The sequence below is a fragment of the Diadema setosum genome, chromosome 19, assembly GCF_964275005.1.
Source record: "Diadema setosum chromosome 19, eeDiaSeto1, whole genome shotgun sequence".
NCBI lineage: Eukaryota > Metazoa > Echinodermata > Echinoidea > Diadematoida > Diadematidae > Diadema > Diadema setosum.
The window spans coordinates 1,999,873-2,022,074 of record NC_092703.1 but is presented as its reverse complement, the minus strand read 5'-3'; the positions used below and the strand labels follow the sequence as shown (position 1 = coordinate 2,022,074).

Below are 22,202 nucleotides of genomic sequence, written 5' to 3'. Positions count from 1 at the left end.
CTGCTCAGGCCTCTGCCAAGTTGACATATAAATATACACTCAGAAAAAAAAGAAGAAAGTAAACACTTTTTCAAGTTTATCTTTCTCATAGACTATTTGGCTAATAATTACTGGTAATATGTCTTATATACCATGTTAAAGGTAACTTAATTGGCTATCAACCTGGTAGGTCAATAAAAAGGGAAACTTTACGCATGAGTGATATTCGCTTTTCTCTTCCACGGCACAAAAGTAAAAATTGCAAAAATAGACAAGTTGTTATTCAAGCGTGTACATGCTCTTCCATATATCAATGAGAACAAAAGACAAATTCAACTCAATAAGAATGCAAAAATTATCCTTTGATCTCTATAATGTCTCTGTAACCCTCCAAAGATAAGAAAGGCAAAAAATAATGGAGCAAATTGAAGAATCTTCTGTCAAATCCATAGTCAAAAGACATAAGAGAAAAAGTAATGGTGACAAAGAAGGTTTAATTTGAAATGTTTTATTCCAAATTATGAAAATTTGAAATTATGGTTCTTGAATTTGTCTCACACATTCTTAAATTCGTTAATTAAAAGGTAAAATGAAGAAAATATTTTACCACCTTTGAGGCTTACTCCCTATATGCCATTTCAATTGTACGTTTGAATTGATAGAACATTTTTATGTTCCACCTTCAGTTTCTCCACTATACACTAGTATTTGTTTTAGAATATAAAGAGAAAGAGGGAACAGAAATCTATTTCTGCTATTTCATTCAAATCTCTCATTGCGTTAGATTGGTCTTTTGTTATCATTGCTATCTTGGAGGGCCTAATTTGCAAACGAATTTCAATATGTTGATTTTTGCAATTTGTACTTTTCTGCCTTGGAGGACAAGACCGAATGTGTTCACTCATGCGTACAGTTTCACTTTGTATGAACCTACCAGGTTGATAGCCAATTAAATTACCTTAACATGATATATGAACTAATGATTTTTATCAAAATCTTCTATGGAAAAAGTGTTTATTTTCTTTTCTTTTCTTTTCTTTTCTTTCTTTTTTTTTTTTTTTGCCGAGTGTATTATGCACAACGTTACGATGTGAAAGATTTTTGCGTCTTCACTGTTTTTTTTTTTTTTTTTTTTTTCATTGCCCCATTAATACTCCATCACTCGATCCATCGCACCAAGCCTTCTTCCGAGAGAAAGAGGGTACTGAGCGAGATGGATTCGAAAAGAGAGGGGAGAGGACGCATACTGGTCTAAACGGATCAGTAGAGCGCGCTGTCTACTTTTATTTGTCCTCAGAAACCTTCAAGGTCCTGCCTTTCGTCAACGTCGAGTCTGCCATAAGTATCATGCGCCAGGGATCTCTGTTGCTAGACATGCTGCATGTAAATGCGCTAGCTAGCTAGCTATGCATACATCGCGTGATGATAACACATGCTACAGTATGCGAGCTGCATTGCTTATTTATTATTACCACCCGTATACTTTCTAAATTCTAGGACAGTCGTATATTGTTTTGAAATAAATGCCATATTCCAGAGCCACTTGTCTATCCAGACCTAAATCTCAGTAAAATGGAATGAAGTGAAATGGCAGGTGAACTGCAGGATGCTCTCCGCACATTCGCACTTCAAAAGCTGAAGGAACTGCAGACATCCACCAACGAAGAAGGCAGGTCAGTGCAAACCAGTGGGGCTGAACAACAAACGCACTGCCACTGACACTGTTTTATCGTACAGTTGTTTGCACTTTCTAACTGTTAGGCCCTAACTGTTAAGTGTGTAACTGTGTTAGATGGTTTTATAATGTGTAGTAAGTTGTACTGTAAATAATTGCATTTTAGCTCCATTTCAGATATTTTGGAGTCTGCATTGAGTGGCATTATCGTGAAATTTGTCACCAGTGACAAATTTCCACGGCAGGACAATTTCGCCTTTGACAGCTCGCGTATTCTGCGAGAGAGTGACTCGCACAATCGTAGTTGATCGCTGGAGGTCGCAGCGATCCACGACTGTGTGTTTCCCTGGTTCTTTTCGCTGGTCACATACCACTTCCGAACTAAATAAATCGTAATTAACCTGTTTATTTTCCATCAACCCCACTTTTCCCTTCTCTTCAAGACCACGTACTCTACCACTTTTAGAATGTTATCTTATCCAACATGAAAAAAATATAGATCATAACCCACGACTTATTTAGTGTAAATTTAAGGAGACTTGGTAAACTCTCTATAAGTGTTTATACTGATCGTGGAATTTGTCACCAGCCCGTGTTAACTGCAGCCAAAATCCCATAGGTGGTGACAAATTCCACGATCAGTATATAGAGAGTTTGCCGAGAGTTTCCTATAGTCTATATACTGATCGTGGAATTTGTCACCACCTATGGGATTTTGGCTGCAGTTAACACGGGCTGGTGACAAATTCCACGATCAGTATATAGAGAGTTTCCTGTGAGAATTATTATTTATACATAGTATTACAAGTTAAAGTGTCTGAGCATTCATCGTCCCGCCAGGAGATAGTGTATCAATAGGTAAATGCGTGGTGGAAATCTGTCACCGCTTGCCTCTTGTGTGAGGAGAGCTTCGCACGCACCGAACAACCGAAAGCTGTCATTCAAAATCACGGAAGCGTGCAAGCGGTCTGAAATTCGGGCGCGTGTTAGAAGATGTCACCAGTGACAGAAAACACGATATGGCCCATTGAGTTGTCACTCGCAGTGAGAAATTGTGTAAAACTTACCAAGGTACCATGCTTACGAAGTTAAGTAGATTTCTAGAATCCTACATTGTCATTGACTGAGACTGCCATTAACCTGTTGAGGACGAGCTGATTTTGCTACAACACGCATTTCCCATAGACCTCTGCCCGAGTATACTCGGGACTCGTCCTCAACGGGTTAAAATGGGGTTAAAACTGGCTGAAAGCATACAAATATACAAATATGCAAATGAAAATATACAAATGATGCACAGGATAGAGTGTGTTAGTGAAGGTGCGGCGCGCTCGAGAGTATTGACAATGGTGCGACATGCACGAGGCGCAGCCGAGTGCATGTTTGCAACCGTTGTCAATACTCAAGAGTGCGCCGCACCTTCACTAACGCCACGAAATAATCCTGTGCATCATTTGTTTTATAAAATGGGTCGAAAACTAACAGCATTATTCACGTACCTTTGTGGGTCAATACCAGTCAGTTACATGTAGCACTCGCTCAAAAGTCAAGATGTCCGAAGATGTTCGCCCCAAACATTTACGCACGTCGCACTCGGAAATCCCGCACGTAGAGAATCTAAGTAGGCCTACTGTACGTACGTATAAGGCTAAGAGTATACGTACGCCACGTGTTATGCACAAGAAAGGCCGCCGGCTGTTGTGGCAGCCCGCGGCCCGAACTAGAAGTTGTTTACAGGATTGACAGCGCGTATAGTAGCGTGTGACGCACTTGTAACAACTTATTGAGTGCGCACTGCTAGTGTAAACATTGTGACGTACGTCAGGCCAGGGAGGTGGAAGAGAGACTCTTCTTAGTGCATTTACTAAGAAATTAATGCACGCACACGTGACTCATTTCAGCGCTTCCAATTGGCTACATTCTTGAACCCGTTTTGTTAATTTAATACACTCTAACGTTGCTAACCGTTACAGTCTGACAACAGTTACCGGGTATGTTTCACAGCAGTTTTCACACGAGGGTTAACGTTAGAGTCTGATGATGATGTTCTTGCTGCACTTTCCAGCCATATTTTTGCAGCTAACTGTTAGTAGAAACCTGATGTTGTCAGGATATGTGGTGCTGTTGGTGTTTCATGTTTCTAGTGGTTAAATTTATTTATTGAAAGGCAAAGTCTGCCGCTGTCTGCGGTCAACACGCGTATCGATAATACACGTTTTGTAGTATTGTACGTACGGTTCACGACTACACTATGCCATGGCAAGCCACATGATCACTCTCAACAGGTGGCTGTAATTGCTTCAAAGTTCTATGTGTACAACTGTACGTGGTGGCATAGCATAAGATGTATGCCTTACCAGCTTTGTTGGGCATTAAAAGAACAGAGTGAATGCTTTTTCAAACTTTTTGTTCCTATCTAAATTTTGTTAAAGAATGTTATATTGAGCTTTGAAGGGAAGACTAACATGTTGACATTTCTGTCTGTGTGATCTTCGTTTGTTTTCTTTTTTTGTGGTTGGGATATTTGCAAGGAACTTCGTGGGCTTTTCAGAAACAAAATATTGCATTATTGGTAGTAGTACTATGTAGAAAGCACTGCCAGTGTGCCACATTCTGCTCGAACATGTACTTAATATGGTGTAGATTCCTACCTACATGTGTAATCCCCAGCTGTTCTAACTTGTAGTTGTATTGTACAGTCAATTAGCAGTGCTGGGCTTCATACAAAGTACACTCTCACAAAAGGTATGTGTACAATGGTCTAATTTCTATAGTTTTTACTCCTGTGTCATACACATGCAGAATAGCACAAAGAAACTATTGTTTAATACAGACTTACATGTACAAGTAGCATTAAATGTTCAGAATGTTGCTTTGAGCCAACTATCTACATACATGTACTGTGCATGTAGTTGGAGGCTACAGTCCTTTCTGATGCAGTGATTATCAATACTTATATCTGCACAAAAACTTTTTTGTCTGACTGATTTAGGGTCAGTTCTCCTTGATGGTGATTTTTGCACATCACATTCTATTGAATGTACCTCTGTTGAACCACATCAGTTTGTGTCATCTGTTTGGCACAAGTATAGTTCACTGAAGTTGGTTTTTTCATTGTTTTGTCCATTTTTCAGATCTGATGAACAACCAAAGTCTCACAGGATTAAGATCAACCGGCAGTTATCAAAGCGCCTGGCCCAAGATGAAGAGAGGATTGAAGCATCCAAGCCTGGTCAACCTAGCTTGCCATCCACCAATGAGAAGGCTGGGCATCGAGCACCAGTGGTGGTAGCAGATGAAGCTGTCAGTGTTAGTGATGCCAAAGAAGGTCAAGTTACTGAAGCTGAGCAGATTGGGGAAGCGAACTGTGCTTCTTTTTCACAGAGTAAAATGCTACAGGCTAACAGACTTCATGTATCTAAGGAACACTGTGCCAAAGAATCAAATCAGAAAGTGGGATCGGGTGATGCAATTGCAACCAAAACATCAAAGGATAGTCCAGCTACCACATCTGCCAGGGACACAGCAAAGAAAGAAACTGTTCTGCCATTGCAAGGATCATTACTTTTTGAAAAGGCTTCAGAAAAACTCAGCACCACTGCAGAAAAGAAAACCATACAGATAAAGATACCCACCAAATTGTTTCAATCAGCCAGCAAGTCTCCAAACACTGCAGTGAAGGGAAATGGCGGTGACACGAAGTCGGACAGTGGCAGTGAGGACGAGAGTGATGGCAGTGAGAGTGACACTTCAGCTGTCGACGGACTTCCATGGAGAAAGATTCTTGAGGATGGGGAACTCACACCGACCTCGGACTCTGATGGGGAGGAAGCCGGGGAGGGAGCTAAGGAGGGAGGGAAGGAGGATGCTGAAATGTTGAAGGAGAATGAGAGCAAAGAGAATCTTGCTTCAGACAAAGGGACTGAGATCAGTGAGAAAGAGAAGAAGTCTTCTTCCAAACACAAGCACAAGAGTAAGCACAAGAAACACAGCCACAAAAAGAGCAAGCGAAAAAAGAAGAAAAGCAAACACAAGTCCAGTAAAAGCAAGGAGAGAGATAAAAGTGAGAAGGATGCGGGTTCTCACTCAAAATCTGAGGGTCTTGAGAAGCCTGATGAGAAATCTTTGAAAAATGATAAATCTGGTTGTCCAGAGGATTCAAATGTCAAAGGGACAACTGCTAAAAATGTAGCAAGGGACTTCAATCATAGCAAAACTCTGAGTGCAGGAGAGCGAGCTTCTGAATTAGGAAACACAGGTACTGCGGAAGTGAAAAAGGAAAGGAATTCCTCAGCAAGTGAAAGGAAAAGAGACTGTGATAAGAAAGATTCGGGAAAGGATTTATCAAGTGGGCCATCCAAGAAGAGTAGCCATGATGAAAAATACAGAGAAGAGATTCAAGCTGAAGAAAGAAAGACCAGCAAGTCAGAATCAAGTTCTTTTGGTAAGTCCGAATCAAGTTCTTCAGGTAAACAGGTAGAGAGAAGACGCAGCTCATCCAATCCTCGCTCCGAAACACGGGAAAGCGATGACGGCTGCCATCACGAGAGGAGAGAGAGAAGGAAGTTGGAGAAACATGAGAAAGATGAGCGAAGTCACAAGGAAAAGAGAGAGAAGAGACGCAGCAGGGAGTCGAGGGATGGCGATAGTACGAGAAGCAAGACCAGCTCAACAAAGCCCTCTGCAGTAGTGAAGATGCAGCATTTGGAGGAAGAGTTTGGGTCGGTCAAAGAGTCGAGGAAAACTCTGAAGACACATAAGCATAAAGTAAAGAAAGAAGAGACACAAATTGAGGGAGCTAAGGCGTCTCTGACTATCAGTGCTCCTACATCATCTGAGACTGTCGAGCCGGAGGTGGTCATGGAAGAGGATTCCACTAGTGATGAAAAGAAATACGATGGAAAAAGTGAACCAAGCACTGCTGGTGGACAAGACGTGAAAGCAGCAACATCAGAACAAGCAGAGTTGGATCAAAGCGGCCGTGAAACAACTGAGAAGTTGGGGATAGCAGTGGCAGAAAATGACAAGACGCCTTTAGCAGGTTCTGATACTGCTGGTAAGGGAGGAACACATACCGGCAGCGCTTCCAGTCTACCTAAACCAACTCCTGAATCTTTTCACATGGGAAATGCTGCCACCCACGTTGAAGGTCAGAAGGTTGAATCTAACATCACTGTGAGAAGAGAAAAGATGCCACCAGACAGTGACACTGAGCTTCCCGCTAGTGATGATAGTGCCAAAGAGGTAAATGCAGGAATGTCTGTCATTCTTGGAAATGTGCAAGATGTTGAGACAAAGGACACAAGCGAAACAACAGGAGTAGGAAAATCAAAAACAGGGGAATCCTGTGTGGTGGGCACAAAAAATAGGAATGAGGGATTAGATGATGTGGAGCCTACTGTTGATGAGAGAACATATCAACCTGAGAAGACTGGAGAAAATATAAAAAGTTTGAAAAGCCAGCTCAAAGATTCAGATGGTTTGAAAAAGAAAGGAGACACATGTGGCATCAAACAAAAAGAAAGCGATAAAAAAGGTAAGAGTGATTTGGGACAAGAGCAACTATCAATGACAGTTGATGACAATGTTCAGAAGACTGTCGCTGTGAAGTCTGAGAAAGAGGACAATACAAAATCTAAAGAAAAGGAGAAGGAAGAAGAGAAGGAGGAAGGAGCATTGGAGAGTGATATTGAAGAAGGAGAAATTTCTCATAAGCACAAAAAGAGCAAGAAAAAAGATAAGAAAAAAGGAAGCAAAGAAAGAGAGAAACAAAGTAGAGAAAAGGAGAGAGAGAAGGACAAACGTGCCAGCAGGGACCGGGACAGAGACTCCAGACCGAAGAAACGCCATTCAGAATCAAAATCAAGCTCGCGTTCTCACAAGAAGCACAAGCGATCTCGATCGAAGACGCCCTCTCCCGGCAGTGAGGATAGCGACATCAGCATAGACAAGGATTCCATGGTGGAGAAGTCTGTGTTCAGTGAGTCCAAAGGTGTCTGGATCACTACCATGGTGCCCCGCGAAGACTCCCGGGAGCCCTCGTCGCCGGAAGACGATCCAAGACAGTACCGGGATCACGACAGCAGGCGCGGCTACAGGGATTCCCGCCGGCGGGATTATGGCAGTGAATTCCGGAGCGAAAGGAGGAGTGTCTTTGACAGACTCGGGTACGGCCAACGAGACCGATTCGACCGACGGTCGAGGTACGACGGCTTCCGTAGACGGCGCCGATCCTACTCCAGATCCAGATCTAGGTCACGGTCCTGGTCGCCGGTGCTAGAGATTGACAAGAAGAAGCTCCTGGAGATTGCCAAGGCCAATGCGCTCTCAAAGATGCAAACTGGAGAGATACCAGCTCACCTTCCAGTTCCAGAGTCCATACGCAAGGCTGCAGACACTAGTAAGTTTTTATGTAGGGGGGTAACATTTCAGATATTTTCATCTAAAACTTGATTTTCATGTAATGATATGATGTTGAAAGAAGAAATTTGTAAATTATGAGGCATTCACTTTGATGAATGGGATTTCTTGTAGAACAGGCAATTTTCATGTATATTTTGAGGGAAAGGTTGTTTTCTAAAGGCAGGAATATCTTAAAATGAAAGCGAAGTACAGTCTCAGTGCTTAATTTTGTGAAAAAAGTACATTCAAGTTTTTGTACACGTTTGCTTTGATTTTCTTAGTTGTTTGTTTTCATTTTGTAGCGAAATGAAGGAGAAGTTCTGTTCTTATTTGATTTTACCTTTGATTGTTTCCCAAACCTCACTTGACTTTTTGACAATAGTGCAAACCAATCAGTCCATCCAGCGGTTCACAGAACAATGCATGGCGTTTGCCAACACCCATGGAGAGAGCTCTGATGAGTCACCGGTCAACAGACCCGTCGGATCCAGCGACGAGGAGGATGAGGAGGAGAGCGACGTCCCGAAGCCATTTGTGCGACATCCCTTCAAAGTCAAGGAGGCTGTACCCATTGTCATGAACATCAAGGCAAGAAATGCTTTTTTTTTTTCTACTTCTACAGTGGTCAAACTTTCAATTTCTGATTGATCTCTCGGGTACCAATTACTGTACAGGTCAATATTTTTGCGTGATTACTTTTTATTGCACTGAGCAGCTCAAAAACATATTCGCAGGTTCTTGAATTCGGCTGCACAATTGTCGACCCATTCAAAATATGCAGAGAAAACTGAAGATATTTCCGCGGGTTTTAGAATTTTTGCTAGCCAAAAGTAGCGCGAAATAAGCGGAAATTAATGTACTGTGAAAATTTATGCGTTTACAATACCAGGGTTGTCCAATCTGTCGATAAAGACGTACAATGTAGGCTCATGGTAAGCATGTCACACATGGAGAAAAGAATTTTAAGTCTTCAAATAAACGAAACCTCAAAGTTTTAATTGCATAATTTGTTTCATATACAATTATTCATTGTGTGTCTGAAATATTGGCTTGTACCACTTTGTCTTTATGATTGTGGCTACGAGAAATAGTGATATGAGAATAGCTACCAAGGCATACATGTATACTGTATTTACATGTAACATATTGTCAAATTCAACCCCAATCTTGCAGAATGCAGTGCAGATTCCAGTTGCGAGCAAAGACAAATTGAGGGTACAATTCCCGGTGTCCAGTGGATCGCAGCATCGCAAGAAAGAAGAGGAAATTGCTGTTGCCGTTGCCAATGACCCCTACGGACAATGGACAGTGAGTGCGGAGAGAGTCGATAGGGGTGATCAAGGGGAAATACATGTACATGTTACTGTGCTTGCCTAGTGGCAGATTGTCGGTATGCCGGCATTCTTTGTTAGCCAATGGTCAAAAAAGTCCCAAACTACATTGTAACTTGAACTCGTTAATGATCAAGGATTACGCCATTGACGTAGTCCCCAGTGTATCTTCTTGGCATTCCTGAAGGACTGTGTGGCTGTATTATGCCTCAGTTTCATTAAAATCAAGGTGTTTGGGAATAATTCTAATGTTTGTGCAACAGCTTGGTACGTTCACAACCAAGCGATGTGGGTTTATGAAGTAAAGTTGCTTGTAATAACTTACAATCATTCTGTAAAGCAACTTTTAGCTATGCCTTGTCGTGTGATAGTGTGGTCTTCTTTTGTTGAGATAAGAGGTATAGACTTCGCATTTCGAGTCACTTTTAACAAGCTTTGCCTCTATGAGTGAACATCTACAAATGTCTGCATACCTTCCTTTAAAGCATGATTTGAACAACCAGTTGCAGTAGCAGAAAGAAATTTATTGATTTGCTTTTATCACTTCATCATTCAGAAGTAAAATGAAAAACTCTCATGTAGCACAAAGCTTTCTCTTTTTTTTTGCAGGATTTGTAGGGTTTACAAAGAAAAAAGAATTATAAAGGCCCACAGGTGGATATTTCTGTGGTAATTGCTGCAAGCAAAAATAAAATTAGAAGTTTGCCTGGTATTGTGTTATGTCATCAAGCATGCTGTACAATTTTTTTTCCATCCTTGCAAAGACCGTGGAGCAGACAGCCCCTGCCACGAAGCCAAAGGCCAAACCATCAACAGCTGCCAGTGCCACAGGGACCACCCCTTCAACAGCTACCTCCACACCAGGGACTACGACAGCAAACCCCTCGGAGGCGGGGTCATCTGGTGCAGTCACTACAGTGGCAGCTGTCGCCGGCGCCCCTACCCCAACGGCTGCTCCGAATATTCCAGGGGTCACCAACGTCGTCCCACCACAGCAGGTTGAAGACAAGGACAAAGTCTTTGAGGATTCACCTGGCTTTGTAAGTTGATGCTCTTTATGAAATTACAATTAGTATGCAGGAATGTTTGTGATCATGACCATTCTGAAAGATGATCCAATGAACGTCTGTGTATGAGCATCCATGCAAGATGAAATTGTTGAACCATTGATGATATCATTCCTTATCAATACTTTTTTTTTTTTTTGCCAGATAAAAATAAAACAGCACAACACAAAACAAATGTTGTAGCTACACCTGCACCATGGTCCCTGGTCCATCAAGGAAATCGGGGAAAATTATTTTACCTTTTTTTCCAGTCAGGGAAAAGTCAGAGAATTTGACAAAAATGCCTCAAATCAGGGGAAAGTCTGTGAATTTTGATTGGCCCCAAATCAAAAGTAGTCAGTCAGACTATGTTATATTTTGTTGCATGTCAAAACAAGATCCACTGGATGACTGGCTCTTTTTTTGTTTTTATTGTTGCCTCTTTGACTGCAGTACAAATAGTTGTAGTTCACTGCAACAGTATGGAAAACGTGAAACTGGAAACGAGTTAAAATAAATATCATAGAACTTTGAGACTTCATCAGGGAAAAATCAGGGAATTTTGTTTTTCTTGAAATGCTGGAAACCCTGTGCATTGTAAGCATGTCATTCTGCACTTCCTCTTATGACTTTTGTTTATTTCTCTCTCTATTACTACTTGCCCACAGGCCTATGACATCAGTGCCATCGTGTCGGCCAGACTGAAGGCAGCGAGGGCGCTACAGTCCAACCCAAACAACGTGGAAGCTCTCACTGTCCTACACCACTCACAGAGACAGGTTCGTCTTCCTTTTGTTCTCTTGCTAGTTCCTGTAGAGTCTTATTAAGTCCACTGCATACTGCACAATCCGACCGGTCAGGAGGCAAGCCGGGTCACATTGACAAGTCATGTGACTCAAGACTGCATACTGTGATCAGACTACACAGCTAGGCTTATGACTGTACTGGCATCAATATATAAGCATGTGTACTGTAGCATAATTAGCTATGTTTATATAAAGTTTGGGTCATTTTTAGTTCATTTACTGCACCTGTCACATCATATCGAGCATGGTTCCCCCTTCCTCTCTATTTCTCTCTTACTCTCTCGAGCTCTATAGTATGTTTTGCAAAAGATGCTGAAAAAAGAAGATATCAAAGGGGATGGCTAGGAACTGATCAGTGTAAATGATGGGGGATGGATGATTGTTTCAATCCTTGTGGGATTGGAGTACATTATATATCTATTGTTGTGTGAAAATGATTTGCTTCAGAATGGTCTTGTATTGAAGTAATGTGCAGTTTAATGTTTCCAGGTGAGCATGCCTGTACAGTGATGGGGCGATCGTTAATGGCCCATAAACGATCGCCCCGTCACTGTACAGGCATGCTCACCTGGAAACATTGAACTGCACATTACTTGAATATGAGACCATTCTGAAGCAAATGATTTTCACACAACAATAGATATATAATGTACTCTTGAATGAATCCCACAAGAATTGGAACAATCATCCCCAGCATTCCCACTGATTCCTACTGATCAGTTACTAGCCATCCCCTTTGAAAAGAAAAGAACATAGATGTGCAGCTTGATATTGCAATGTCATGACCTTTGACTTTCGTGGTTCCCTCAATCACATGCGTACAACGTAGATCCAGACCTGGGCTCACAGCAGTCAGAAGCCTGGTCTCTTCACCGGCAGCACCGATGCCACTTTCCTCAACCCTCAGCAGCTGGCTAACCCCAATCCTAAAAACCAGGCCTGGATCAAGAAGGTACGTAGGACCACCCTGGCATCCCCATGGCTTCCAAGACATCAAGATACATTACTAGTGTTGCTCGAGTTTTTTGGAAATTACACAATTCTATTTTGTTCTCATCCTCTCAAAACTCCACATTTTGAACTAAGTGATAAACATTATTGCAATGATTAAAAAATTGACTTCCGTAGATTTAGGGAATAACTTATAAATAACCACAGCATTATGTGATGTTTATGCAGGATAGCTTGTGATTAAGTATGGTATCCCTGAAATGATATTATAGTGATGATTACTTGTCTCAGTACTTCTGCCATATTTTTTTTCTTTTAATAATTTGTGGATAAATCAACCTTTGAGCGTTCTTTCATTCCCATTCAGCAAGTTAGAAATAGAATTAACATACCAACAAATGGAAAATGTGACCAAGATTGAAATATGTTGTGACCTTTTTGCAGTCTATTAGTTATTCTTTCCTGACTAGAAACCTTTTCCCTAGTGTTTTATCTCAGATGTTAACGTGTAGTCTCTTTCTAGCTCCTTTTTGATATGTGTTACTTTTGCAGACATCGGCCGTTATCTTTTTGTATTATATGTTGATGCTCCCTTTATATATATGTGTTCACTACTTTATGTTCATCAGTATATCCACATCAAACTGTATGTGTCAACATATCCCTTCCCTTGTTTGATTGTTATTTTGTTTGTCTTTCTGTCTATCTGTCTTTCTATTTCAATGTATGGTGAATTAATGGATGTGTTGACTGATATTCATCCATCCATCCACCTTCATCTTTATCTATTCTGTACCTCTTCTTTTCTTTTGTTTATTGGCTTTACTTGGCTCGATAGCAAAGTGATACATAATATTATTTGTGTGTTGATTATTATTCATTTAGTTTAGTATTTTACAGTGTACTAAAACCTCATATTCATCTCTTTACATCTTGTGTTTAATCTGCTGTTGTAGATAATTACATTTTTGCAAAAGAATGTGCTGAGAATAATTATTAAACTTCTGGCTCATGGGTATTCATGTATATTGTACCTGTTTTCCTTCTCAATTATGAATGTAGATATTTTTCTCTCTCACTCCCTGTACCTATTTTCTGTCTGTGTATCTAATCTCATGAAAGTCCATCAGAAGTTTAATAATTACTCTCAGCATACCGTTGACTTTTCTTCTTGCAGCCTGTGACATGTTTCCAGGGTTGTCGGCAATCTATTTTTCTTCGACAAAAATGGCAAAAGTAAACAACTTTGTTGCCGGAAGGCATGTGCAACAAAAACATATGAGTAACAAGTATTTTGCAGTTGATATATGTTAAGTTGTGTCAACATATGTGATTTATCATTAGGTATTGCTGGATAGAAATGTTCAAACTATATGCCATTTTAAAGGTGTATGAAGATAAAGTACTGATAGAGAAATTCATTTGAAAACCAATCCACCCCTCGTAAAAAGTGGAATAGCACTTCTTTCCTGTCTGTCACATGGGACATCCTGGCATTCCATGGCATGTCCCATTTGAGAGACAGGGGGATTTTCAGATCCTATCTGACTTACCTGGAAACTTGTTACAGGTGGCAATCGCATACGGCAGTGCAGTAATTAGCGACAGGCGAGATTGGAGAACTGGCTGAATCATGATTTTAAAAAAGCTGGACGTCGTATGGTGGGTAAAGAATATTTCATTTCAGCACATTTATGCAGGGAAATTAGTCCACAGAAAAATAAACAATAACAAAAGAATTGAGCAGTGAGGCAGGGGTAAAAGGGAAGGGGGAATCTTCAATACATGTATGCAATTTAAAGAAAAAAAGAAGGAAACTGGAAAGTTTGTTTGGTTTTCTTTGTGTTTAGATTCAATAGAGAATGTTCATAGATAAGATGGAATGTGATTTTGTTTAGCTTGTATTGTGGTTGAGAGATATGATAATGCCATTCTATTCCCAGGCTTGTACAAATACGAATATACACATCTTTACAGGAACACAATACAATCTTGCCAATGGTCCGCTTGTGTGTTTCTGAATGCAATTATATGGGGCATTTTGCCCTGAAGAACAGAAACAAAACAAAACAAAATACCAAAAATGAACAAACAAAACAAAACAAAGATGTGTAATATACCTATGATACAAAGTTGATATGAATATCAATGATCATGCAAGTTGATGTGGACTGATCATTTCCTGAGTGCTGAAATCAAATATTCTTTGGAAATAAACAAAAAACAAAAGGGCTGACATGGTGCTATGTAAGTGTAATGGTAATTGTCTGTATGTGTAGGCAACAAAACTTTTGAACATGCTAGTATCTGAAAAGCGAACTATTATCTTTTTTGTTGTTTGAAATGTGACTGGGAAATTATACTGGATAATGTTATCTTTCACTTTGCAGTTTACTTGTGGCATGTAAATGCAAATACAGACCCAACATTCCTGCCAAAAAGATGACGACATCTTTCCTTATTTCCACCCCCCCCCCCCTCCTAAAAAAAAGGGTGCATTTCTTTAGACAAAAAAATTAGAAATTAATTTGAAAACGTGAAGTGGCTTTTTTCTAAAACATTTGGCTTTGATAACTAAATATGTGTAGTCATGTACTGCCAGAACAGATTTCAGTAAATGTGGGTGTGACATGTCAAGAAGGGTTTATTCGTAATCAATAAACCTGTTAGTTCATGAAGATATATTGGCATCTGTTATTATGGACTCTAATCATTCCTTTTTCCTATCTTCATATTTACTACCCACATTTTTCTCCAATTTGCAAAACACACTTGCCGACTTCAACACAAATTGAATGCAACACACACATTTTCACTGCAATGTACTCTGAAATGAACAAATATATGGAATGATTTGCATCCCTATCCAAAATGTTTTTTTATGCAAATACCTTTATTTGCACATGCTTGCTTACACTTATGCTCACACACTCACCAACACACAAACTCAACACACTCTTGCCAACACACATACACAACACACACTCACACCAATATGCTCTTTCACACTTCTTATCAATGAATAATTCTTAATCAATTCTTATCAATACACAAATATAACATACATACTCTCACACTAAAATGCCCTTTTACACTTTCTCACACATTGGTGTATTATACACACTGTAACACCAACCACACACACACACTTCAAAAATACACACTATAACACGCACTGTTGATGATAAACATCACTACACGACCACACACAATACGACTACACAGGACATGTTCAAGACAGCCGCTCCAGTCAGCACCGACATCGGACTCTCCCTCATGCACAAGATGGGCTGGCGACAGGGGGAGGGTCTCGGCAAGAACAAAGAGGGCGCTATCAACCCTCTGCTGTTGGAAATCAAGACTGATAGACAAGGTTAGTGGACAATCTACTCAAAGAAGCAGCTTAAGTGACATTTGAATAGCATTGACTGTGACGATAGTAACATTTGAATAACATTGACTGAGACGACAGTTTGGAGGAGCTCAACTACAACTACTGTAAAGTGGAAATTTTCGCAGTTTTAGAATTTTCATGCAACCACCAACAAGTGCAAAAATAAAAGCACATAAATATTTTTGATTGCCATATGTTCCAGTAGTTAATATCTTGATTTCGCGGAATTTAAGACACGTGAAACTCTTCTTACCCGGCCGAGCCCGAAAATTAGACGCGCGAAAATATCCACTTTTACAGTAAGATGGTTATTGTGCCTGGAAGGTAGGCTTCCAGCATTGTAAACCTTATTGCGCTTTATTTGTGCATTCATTCATTCATTTATTGATCGATTTCAGTTCTTTAATTCTGTCGATTTGCACTGCATGACTGGCTCCATTTCTTTACACACTCCGGCCCAAAAATTGGTATTGCTTCCAATGGAAATAACACAATTGGACCTTTGACTGCCCATCCTGACAAAAGTAGACTGACGAACAGGGTCCTGTCTTATAAAACTTGTTATCATTAACAACTGCCACATTTCTATGGCAAATTTGCTCTCAGCCAATCAGGTGCAACAATTTCAGTAGCTTTAATACAACTATCGTAACTTGTTATTGATAAATTTTATGAAACGGGGCTCTGGATATGCAATGTCTATTGTATGGTTAAAGGTACAGTTACCTTTGGGAGCAGTGATTTAAAAAATGTGCGAGAATTCACATTTGATGCATATGTGTAGGTCAGTTGTATCACAAAACATCCTACCATGTAAAATTTTGCAGTAAAGACTAAAATGTAAGGAGGTATTTTCTCAATAAACCATAACTGTAGATGGTTAAGTCTGGAAGCATTTTTATTCTAACAATTGTTCACATTTTGTGTATACTAACAATGATTAACATCAATTATACGGATTCAAATTTTTGCAGTGGTTGTTTCTATCCCTAACTCATATTTTAGAACTATTTCAAGGCACTAATGCTGGGTTTTTGTTTCATTTGCAAATTGTAAATTATGCCTTTAATCCTGTTCATTTTGCTCTACAATGACCAGTTCTTTTTTCTTTACACACAAGGGCCTCAAAAATAGTCATTGATTTCGGGCCTAATCTGCAGATGCCTTCCCATGGAAGTAGCAAGATTCAACCTGTGACTATCCTGACAAAAATAGATTGACGTTTTTGCAATGCCTATGATTAATTCCCTAAATGCCTGATGTTTGCTGCCCAGGTCTGGTCGCCGAGGCGGAGAAGCCGAAGAAGAAGGGTGACGTGTCAAAGGTCATCCGCAAGGACCTGTCTGGCAAGCACCCCGTGATGGCGCTCAACGAGCTGTGCAGCAAGAAGCACTGGGGGAAGGCAGTCTTTGAGCTGCTGCGAGAGGATGGACCTGCCCACAAGAAGAACTTCCTGTTTAAGGTATGTGGCTGCTTTGTAGACACTTAGATGGAGGAATTGTAGATCTTACAGGAGACCTCCAGATGATTTTCAGACTTTTACATTTGAACAACTATAAATTACACTGAGTGCAGAGTTTCAGAATTTATAGTGATTTGGATGAAGAATAAAAATGTTTTCAAAATCTATAACAAATTGCAATGAACAAGGATGATGACATGGCAAAGTCACCATAAGAAAGTGTGAATTGAGGCTCAAGGAAGCACAGCAAAAGAAGAAGGCATGCATGAATTCTACACAGGTGAAGTTGTTAAGCAAGCAGTATTGTGATAGAATTACACTCTACATTTGTGAGATATGTGAGCCTCCTGTGTCATCAACATTGTTCAGTGCAATTTAAGGTTTTTCAGAGTATTGGTAGTTTCTCTGATTAGGGGCCACAGTAGCTTCCACATATTATATATACATGGAGCTGTTGATTTATGTACTACATGTGTGAAATTATGAAAATCATGTGGAATGCACCTGTAAGATTAGAACTTAGTTAATTAATGTGAAGTGCCTGCTGGCTAGAGTGGAATAACATGTACTATATGTGACCCTGCACCTCAAAACAAAGAAAAAGTCGCCAGACATGAATTTTTAGTTAAGACCATATTCTGAAAGAGCAGACTTTAAGCTTTAAAATTATGTATAACTCAAATCAAATGGACTCTCCTAACCTATCTAAATATTGGAAAGAAAGCACAAACTCGGGCAAAAGTGTGAACTGAGAAAAGAGGCTCTGAAGTACAGTGTCTATTCAAGCGCTTAATCTTTACCAAACCGTGCTGGCTGTGCGATGAATTGGACAAAAAACAGGAAGTAAACCACCAGAGTAACAACAATGAAGGGATTATCAGATTAAACTGAAATTAAGCATGCCTCATTAACACATTCTGTCCATAATTAATGCCAACTTTCAAAGCAGTAGCACTATCCTTTCAAAAGTTATTAGAGTTGAAAGTGAAGAGTGTGGACAAGGTTTTTCAGAAATGAAAAAGGGATTCTAAAGACACACCTAATCACACTATTCTACCAAAAATGTTCGAGATAAACTGCTAAAAAAAACCACACTTTCCTGCCTGTTTTATGATACCAAATTTTAGCATAATGTAAAAGAAGACCCGCTCTTTCAGAAAATATGAAAAAGTCAAGTTTGGCTAGGTTGACCCATTTCACTTATTCACGCAAAATCAGTGTGTGCGACTTTATGTCCATTTTGAGGTGCACGGTCACATATAATGACCACTGTCAATACATTGTTGAACTGTTTCCAGTGTTTGATCTCTCACTAGACTTGAAAGCTGAGAAAAGTTTATTAAATTATTATCCACCCACCCTGCCCTCACCCCCTCCTCCTCCCCCCCCCCCCAAAAAAAAAAAAAAAAAAAAAAACCAACATAAATTAAGTTTCGCTTCTTCAGATTTAGTCTGATTTAAAGGTTTTTTTTTTTACATTCCAACTTGGTCTGTGTGTGTAGATGTTTAATGTCCTGCTTGCTTTTCTGAATCTCACCCGGGTTGGTTGTTTTATATGATATTATGGGTAAGTTAGTAAAAAATAAAATTTTGGCAAATTGTATGCTATTCTAAAAGCCTAAAGTTTGAATAAGTGAGAAGTGCCTGTAATTAGTGTAAACAGAATAAATGACACCTAACCATTTAGCCACTGAAGATTGTGTACATAATGGCCTATGTATCACTGAAAGATACAGCAATGTTGCTCTCATTTCAACAACATGTAAATGATATGAAATAGGTCACTATATGTTTATTTTTGTCTATTTTTGAAGCTATGTTTATTTGAAAGCCTAAGACTACCAAAAAAATGGTGTCTCACAAAAGTAATTCTGACATGCATATTTGTTGACCTTTGATCTTTTTCAAATTGCATGACAATGTACTCTATATGAAAAAAAAATGATAAAGCATATTAAATATCTAAAAAAGAAAGGGACAAGCCGTTTCAGGCGTTTTAGCTATTAATAAGACTGGCGCTTTCGGGCGTTTCAGTGACTAATGGGTTAAACTGGCGAGAAGAATAATGGCTTTTAAAAAAAAACACCTGGAAATGACAATGCTTGCATTTACTCTTTACACCCACACACACAGGTCCGTGTGAGAAATGAGGAATACATACCTACGATCACCTCTGGCAACAAGAAAGACGCCAAGGCCATGGCAGCCACGGTGGCCCTGCAGAAAATGGGACTCATACCGACGTAGAGAAGGCAACTTATCATTTACCTGCTGCATTGCTTACTTGATTGTCAACCCTTGATCTCTGATGAATTGCTGTTGAAAATGTTGATGAACTTTTAGAGACTATCTATGAAGGGTGTTTCCTCCTGGAAAACCTGTCGTGTGTTTGTGCTGTTACTTGCCCAGCGAAGAAAATGTTATATGCAAATTGAAAATTCTTGCATTCCTCATACAAAGTTACCTCACTCCCGTCAGTTGCTTTGCTTGGGAAAGGTAGAACATGTGTAGGGATGCCACCAGAAGATATCACTAGGGATTCTACCGCAAGCTACCACTTTGGATGCAGCCACTAGCTACCACTTTGGATGCAACCACTAGCTACCACTTTGGATGCAACCGCTAGCTACCAGGGACGCTATCATGGGCTACCACTTGGGCTGCAACTACGGTATATTGTCAGGCATGCTGTCAGTATCCAGCACATGGAATGCTAATGCAGTCTACAACTTTAGATGCTGCCACAGCCTACGTACCACTAGGGATGCTACCATAGGCTACAATTAGGGATGCTACTACAGGCTACAACTAGGGACACTACCCCCGGCTACCGCTATAGATGCTACAGTACCACAGTATACCACCAGCAATGCTGTCAAAATCCAGCACTTTGGATGCTATCACAGTCTACTTACTATTCTATAGCGTGCTACCACAGACTACAACTAGGGACACTATCACATGTTCTTGCAAAAATTTGCCCCACTGATACTTGCCAATGCTAGATATAATTTACATCCTGTCCTGGCAACACTTACAAAGAAGGGGGATAGAGGCCGATATAAGTACACCGGTTATGTTCTTTTTGCAAAACTACCAATACTTGTACAGATTTGATAGTTTACAAAGATTGAGCTCAAGCTAATACAGAACGTGGTGGAGTTTGTGATATTTTGATAGTGAGCAACACTGTTTTTACTTGGTTAGATAGATTCTAAAGTGGCTGAAGGTCTCTTTGTTTTCTCATATGAATGCATGTTATAAGTCTTGGTGATGTTTTACTAAATATGGTTTATCAACTCAGTGCAACCCCCCAAAAACAACAACAGCAACAACAATCACCAAAAAACGAACAAATTATTACTTGTTGAGCACATACAAGTGGTCACTTTTAGCTTCGACACTTTGACTGAGTATTCACCATCATGGGACCAATGATAATGATATGGTATGTGTTTATAAAACAAGATGAGGTTCCAGTTTTGCTAAGTGTCTTAGTTTCAAGTTTACTTGTGTGATTGGAATACTGTATAAGATGATATTTTCGCGAGGGTTTAATTTTCGTGAATTTCGTGAATCTCAGTTGGACCGCAAATGTAACAACACGCGAAAATGTCACCGTACGCTAAAATGCTTGTGCACTTATGTAGGCCTCTGTGTCAATTCTGCCCCCCCAAGGAAAAACGCAGTATCTACATCCAGCTCCATTTCTAAACAACCGAGATATTCACCATTTTATCTTTTTGGCAAAGCCCCTGGAAAATATACTCTTTTGAAAAATTCCTTCATTGTGGAATTTTAGTCTATCTAGCTACCAATTTTCCTGGAAAATATCATTTTGTGTTTTTGTTTTGTTTTTCAGTTATTGATGAAAATGTAGATACTTTGGGGAAACCCCACGCAATTGACTGATTTCCCCAAGGAAAAACGCAGTATCTACAATGGAACGAATTTCCCCAAGGAAAAACGCAGTATCTACAGCGGAATGACTAGGATTAATCTTCTGCCATAGTTATGTATGCATGTATACATCATTGTTCAAGTATTCTCTGGCCCTGGGGGATGCATCCTCCATCCCCCCCCCCCCCCCATTTATGCCCTGATTACAGAGTAGGCTTCATAAGATTATGAAATAACAGATCGTTCTTGGAACGTTTTGCTTAAAAGTGTATCCCAGACCGATCTTGCTGTAGGCCTGACGTTACGTCGATACCGGTACGTGTTTAATATGAAGCTTGCCAGGGCTGTAATGTGATGCTACATGGCCTAGCCGCTAACTAGCAATAGTAGCATCTAGAATACTAGATCTAGATCTGTACAGTCTAGGTTACAGTCTGTCTAGACCAAAATAAATCTAAATCGGATGTCTGGACCTAGATCGATCTAGACTAGGTCTAGTTTTTATATCGTTTATTCTAGGCTGGCTACGTAGCAGGCTACACGAGTCTACCGCCTCAGGCTATATGCACAATGCTCACAGAAAAAAGAAAATAGCCTAACGTTAGAACTGCAGAAGGTTTAAGCCCTACACGAGCCAGGACTCTTTGATTAGAAAAAAAAAATACATCTAGAACCGGTCTAGAATGAAGTGACATCCGCTCTCTAGGCCTATTCCTTCTGGATTGAACCCAAGTTTAACGTCATGTAAATTTGTAATGTAACTTTTTTTACTTGTAAGTTATGTAGCATGCAGCATGCATTTTACGCAACCCAGTCTCACTAACCGGTTAGGGTCTAGACACTGTCTAGATCCGATAAGAATTAAAATACAACTTATTCTTAACTTTCTCTATTTCGTCCATTTACCGTGGGTACCTATTTTTCCCATGGACCCTAATCTATAGTATTGTCAACTCTGTAATTTTAAGACATAAGTATGGTATGGAGTAGGTTAGATAATTGAACATTGACACTTCACTAGACTTAGGATTCTAAAAAGTGGTTAAGTTTTAGACTTCTTACTACAGGCCTGCCCTAGAGTAGGCCTATTCAAGTCCTACACTAGATCTTTCTTTAGACTTTCGGAATACGGACCCTGAAAGTTCTGATTAACGTTAAGTCTAACATTAGAAAAGAGACGCAAGACTCAAACGTTAGGCATAGCCTACTGTCTAGACAAGTCTAAAAGACTTAGACTTAGATCTAATGACTCTAAG

General features: G+C 39.9%; 1 protein-coding gene across 1 annotated transcript; it reads left to right on the top strand.

Annotated features, from left to right (window-relative positions):
• Positions 1-1,500: 1,500 nt before the first annotated feature.
• On the top strand, positions 1,501-21,858 carry LOC140242489 (uncharacterized). Its single transcript, XM_072322222.1, has 10 exons — positions 1,501-1,652; positions 4,789-8,054; positions 8,439-8,644; positions 9,230-9,364; positions 10,152-10,427; positions 11,102-11,212; positions 12,069-12,191; positions 15,416-15,563; positions 16,859-17,046; positions 19,180-21,858. The coding sequence occupies exons 1-10, from the start codon at positions 1,567-1,569 to the stop codon at positions 19,291-19,293; spliced, it is 4,653 nt and encodes a 1,550-aa protein (XP_072178323.1). The 5' UTR covers positions 1,501-1,566; the 3' UTR covers positions 19,294-21,858.
• Positions 21,859-22,202: the final 344 nt, after the last annotated feature.